Source organism: Manduca sexta, chromosome 16 (genome assembly GCF_014839805.1).
Source record: "Manduca sexta isolate Smith_Timp_Sample1 chromosome 16, JHU_Msex_v1.0, whole genome shotgun sequence".
In the NCBI taxonomy this organism is placed as follows: Eukaryota; Metazoa; Arthropoda; class Insecta; order Lepidoptera; family Sphingidae; genus Manduca; species Manduca sexta.
Genome location: NC_051130.1, coordinates 13333374 through 13338002, shown reverse-complemented (window position 1 = coordinate 13338002; position 4629 = coordinate 13333374). Strand labels below are relative to the sequence as shown.

At 33.2% G+C, this 4629-nt stretch overlaps 1 protein-coding gene across 1 annotated transcript; it reads left to right on the top strand.

The window, feature by feature from the left end:
• Positions 1-1049: 1049 nt before the first annotated feature.
• LOC119189459 lies at positions 1050-2246 on the top strand. Its single transcript, XM_037439062.1, has 2 exons — positions 1050-1398; positions 1696-2246. Exons 1-2 carry the CDS (start codon positions 1271-1273, stop codon positions 2237-2239), a joined length of 672 nt encoding a protein of 223 aa, XP_037294959.1. The 5' UTR covers positions 1050-1270; the 3' UTR covers positions 2240-2246.
• The last annotated feature ends 2383 nt before the right edge of the window (positions 2247-4629 follow it).

Here is a 4629-nt window from a genome sequence, read left to right as displayed (position 1 = left end):
TATTTTTACCCAATGCTTCGTAATTTTGCATACTTGGAGGTGAGTTACTGCCTTACATGGTCGGTGATGGCATTTAGTGACCACGTTTTAATGAAATACTAAAGTAGTTATCATCAATACAGAAACTTTAAAAATTCCAACCAATATGGTATCCAGCTAAAATAAACTAATAAAGCTGGTTGTAAATACGGTAGGGAGCATGATGCACTTTCTTTGTGAATAAACAACGTGGCCGCAGAGCGAGCTCGTACATCGACATATTTTATGCAACCGACACGAGACCACATTATTTATAATACAGGTCGTGTGTGCCGCATGCCGAGCACCGCACGTATTGACTTCTCAATTCTGGAGACTTTGTCGACTATCCAACAAAACTTTGAAAACTTAGTGTAGTAATCTTCAAAAATATGAATCAATAAAGTATGAGGTAATCACTTATTATGATGAAACAATATCTGAGGGGACGGTTTCGCAATAACCGCACTAATAGATAAATTATTGATATGAATTTATTAGGAAGCATAACTAACAAATAACAATGTGACTTGTCAATTTGATCATCTTATATTTGGCCAATAGCTTTAAGTGACATGTGGACTTTATATTTAGTCATTGCATGTGGAATGGACGCTAGGGAAACAAACGTAGAATCGTATCAATTAATAATGGTTATTCAAAAAGTTTTACATTTCCATATTGATATAACAATCGTCTCAAATTGCAGTGCATTCTGGAATATTCCGGAAACTCTCGTCCGCGGTAATTACTCTTAACATTAAAGTTTCGTGTAAATGGACGCTGGTCAGTCAGGTAGAAGATAAGTTGTCACTCGAAGAGAGCAGGTTCTGTGGGAAGTTATCAGTTAATGTTAAATAGGCGAGAGGCACATTAAAATTGGATACAAATATTTTTGTTATAGAAAGTTATGCAATTGGGTATTTGACATAGTGAAGAAATAAATAAAGTTGGTATTGAAAATTATAGAATTTAAGGTGTTAATTAAGAATATTTGACTTAAATTACAAATAAAAATTACTAAATATTTTATTTTCCTAAATAAAAATAAGACTTTTTGAATCTGTGCAGCATTTACAAGAAACGGCTCAAGCGACCAAGACTAGAGAACGTGACGTCACGATGTATTATATGTACTGTGTTGTCCATTGGTCTTGTCATTCCGAAAAAGATTTTGGCGCGTTTTATTCTCAGATTTCATTAATATTTATTTGATTATTTCGTGTCCAAAGTGCACTTTACCGGAAAAAACATGGAAATTGGTTTTATTAAAGCTGACAGTGCAAATTTGCCAAAAATTGATTCTTTTATGATCGCAAATTTCTTTGCCTCAAACCCGGACTTTTGTTCTGCAGAATTTAGGAACGTGAAAACTTCATTGTAAGTATAAAACTATCCTTTTCTGATATTTAGTTCAATTCACAATAGATTACAGTTTGATTTATGTACTTAGCCTTATATTTTTTGCTATAAAATAACCTTTGTATCATGCATATGATAGGTACATGTTTACTTTGTAGACTATAAATATAAATAATATATTATTACGTTACCAATAAAATCTTAACTTATGAGGAATCTTACTCTGATTAAGTACCTGTTATTCGTGTAAAATCTTTTCAACGAAAAGTTTCTCGTATTGTGGCTATCTGTGATGCTTTATTTCTATTTTTACAGATCATCAAGACAGTCGTATGGTGATGATGCCATTGGGTACGTCCAATTGAAGCGTGACGCGACTTTGTGCACTGTGAAATGTAAAATATGTCCTGAGCACAAAGTCCGATGTCCATCATATTCTGTGAGCTTGGTAGTAGAAGAAAAAGAGGGCATAGTTATAAGTGTCCAGTGCCATAACTGCCCTGCTTCACAAGGAGGATGTAAACACGCGGTAGCTTTCCTTATGTGGGCACATCGGAGGAGTGAGGAACCACCATGTACATCAATAAAATGTTATTGGAAAAAATCAAAGTTAGCAAAAGTAGGAAGCACCTTGAAGTACACAACAATTAAAGAAATGAAGGGAAATTCTTCTTCAACATGTAAAGAGTTTGGTGATGTAGTTTTAGAGGATTTTTTGGTTGAAAGCAAAAGAAGGAATTTATGTACAGCTCAAATCCTAAAACATCAAGCTGATTACAAAGTGCCCGACATTCTTCAGTTCTCAATGCATTATTTAAGCATCAAACATAAGAAAGGAAGTAACTGTGAAACATTTTAAGCCAAAATTAATGATATTTTTACACAAGAAAATATAAATTTTGTGGAAAGTCTGACTCGAGCACAACACAAAATTCAAGCATGGCATGAGTTAAGGTATTATTTATTTATAGGTATTTGATAGTATTTTAAATGTGATGTTGCCCTTTGAAATGTGATTTGATACTGTAATGATTGAACTAATAAGATATCATTTAAAATCAATGTTCTAGAGCAAAATTCCCAACCTGGTCTGTGGACATATCTTGAGTCGGCTGATTTCAATGCTAATGTTATATGAAGTTTCAGGTTGTGCTTAAAAAGAGGCATTTTAATGACATTTAAGGAGGTCTGTGGTGATCATCTTTGCTCATTTAGTGGTCCACAGCTAAGAAAGGTTGGAAAATGCTGTCTTAGAGTAATATATATTGGAATTATATGTTTCCATGTGAGATGCAATGTCAAAATCTAAATTAGTCTTGTAGCTTTACTAGTCTTTGATGTTTGAGTTAACAGTCATAAGTGTTGGGCACCCATTCTACAGGGCATCCTAGTGAAGATATAAATGTATATGTGGCCACCAGGCAGTCACTAGTTTAACATTTTAAAAATATTGTATTATTTTCAGGTATGCTAGAATAACAGCATCAAAAGCATTTGATGTTTCACGATGCAAAACAACTGATGGGTCCTTGGTTGCCTTAATAATGGGAGCTAAAGTACCAGATACTCCAGCCATGAAAAGAGGAAAATCATTAGAAGAAGTAGTAAGAAAGGAGTTGGAAAAAAAATATGGCAAGATTGCAGAATGTGGTTTAATTATCAGCCAAAAATTCCCAATGGTAGCTGCATCACCAGATGGTATTTTAAAGGGTGACACAATTATTGAAATTAAATGTCCAACAAGCCAAAAAAGTTTTATATCTTATATATGTAACAACACAATAACAGAAAAGTTTGCAGCCCAAGTTCTTTTGCAAATGTATGTGAGTAATTTAAAAAAAGGTTTATTTTGTGTGGCAGATTGGGAATTTGAAAAGAATAATAAAGTCCATGTAATACCAATAGAGTATGATGAGATCAAAGTAAATGATATTTTATCTAAAGTTGTAAAGTTTTGGAAGAATAACGTTTACAATCTATTGTAAAAATATATTTTATAACTTAATATAGAAAAATAAAACATTTTATTCTAAATGTTGTTTTTATTCATCAAATGTTTTTAATTAAGGAGCCTTGTAAATTTATTAAGGCACATGCAATAAAAAATAATTTAGAATAAATAATTAATAATTAATTGCACGTGAATAAATAATTTAGAAGGGCTTTTGATACATGTATTTTGACACAAAGGAACGGCACATATTCTATAGGACTTTGAAGCCATTTTTTTAAAGAATCTTGAATAATAAAGGTATCTCACGTATTGTTTACATTAAGACTATTACATCATGACGTCACGCCCTTTATTTGTCACGTGACTTAGCGTTTCAGCGGGAAACACGAAGTGTATTTATTAAAACTGTCTTTTGGCTATTAAAATGGCTCTAAATATAAAAAAAAAATATATTCAAGCGTATCTTTAGTGACTCTAGAACATTTTAAAGTACTTTACGAAAATTTGTCAAATACCCAATTATATACATCTTTTTATTTCTTCTTTCGTAAAAATTTAATATTTTCATGTATGTACCTTGACTTATCATAAGCGCAACTATGTTCGCCTAAGTGATGAATAAAGCATTTTTTTATAATTATAAAATTATGTAAGTGAATAGTAACCCCTTACGAGTCGCAGTTCAGAATCAGACAGAGTACGTCACTCTGTGGTGGACATATTATTTAACTGCATACCTCTAGGGTGTAAGACGCTACAACTTTTGTATTAGATATTACTTTACAACCGATTCTAATGTCTTTGAAAATAGAAAACTTTATTTAAAAACGAAGGACGACTATTCTCGTGACATATATAGGTGAGTTATTGCATCAATCCAGACTGTCAGTCATCCGTCAAACCGACGCTATCAAGTAAACGTGTCATGACAAATCAATCACACATCACGAACGTCATGCGGACTGGACAGCTCGTACGCTAGCGTTTGACATCAACGTCGAGAGTTCGTCAGGAAATGCATCAGTCAAATGCTCTCTCGGGACACCACTTTTGACTGCTACTAAAAGATTGATGCTGCACTCTGCAGTTTTGCTCACTACATTATTCTCTAAGGGATACGCAGGGCAGATCTACTTACTCTAAATAATCCCCTCACGGCTGGTCGAGCTTATTTTGATCAGACTAAAGAGATCACTGACTGATCACTTTAAGGCGAGTGAAAAAATAAAATAAAATGCTTTATTCATCACATAGGCAAACATAGATGCGCTAATGATAAGTCAAGGTATATGAGA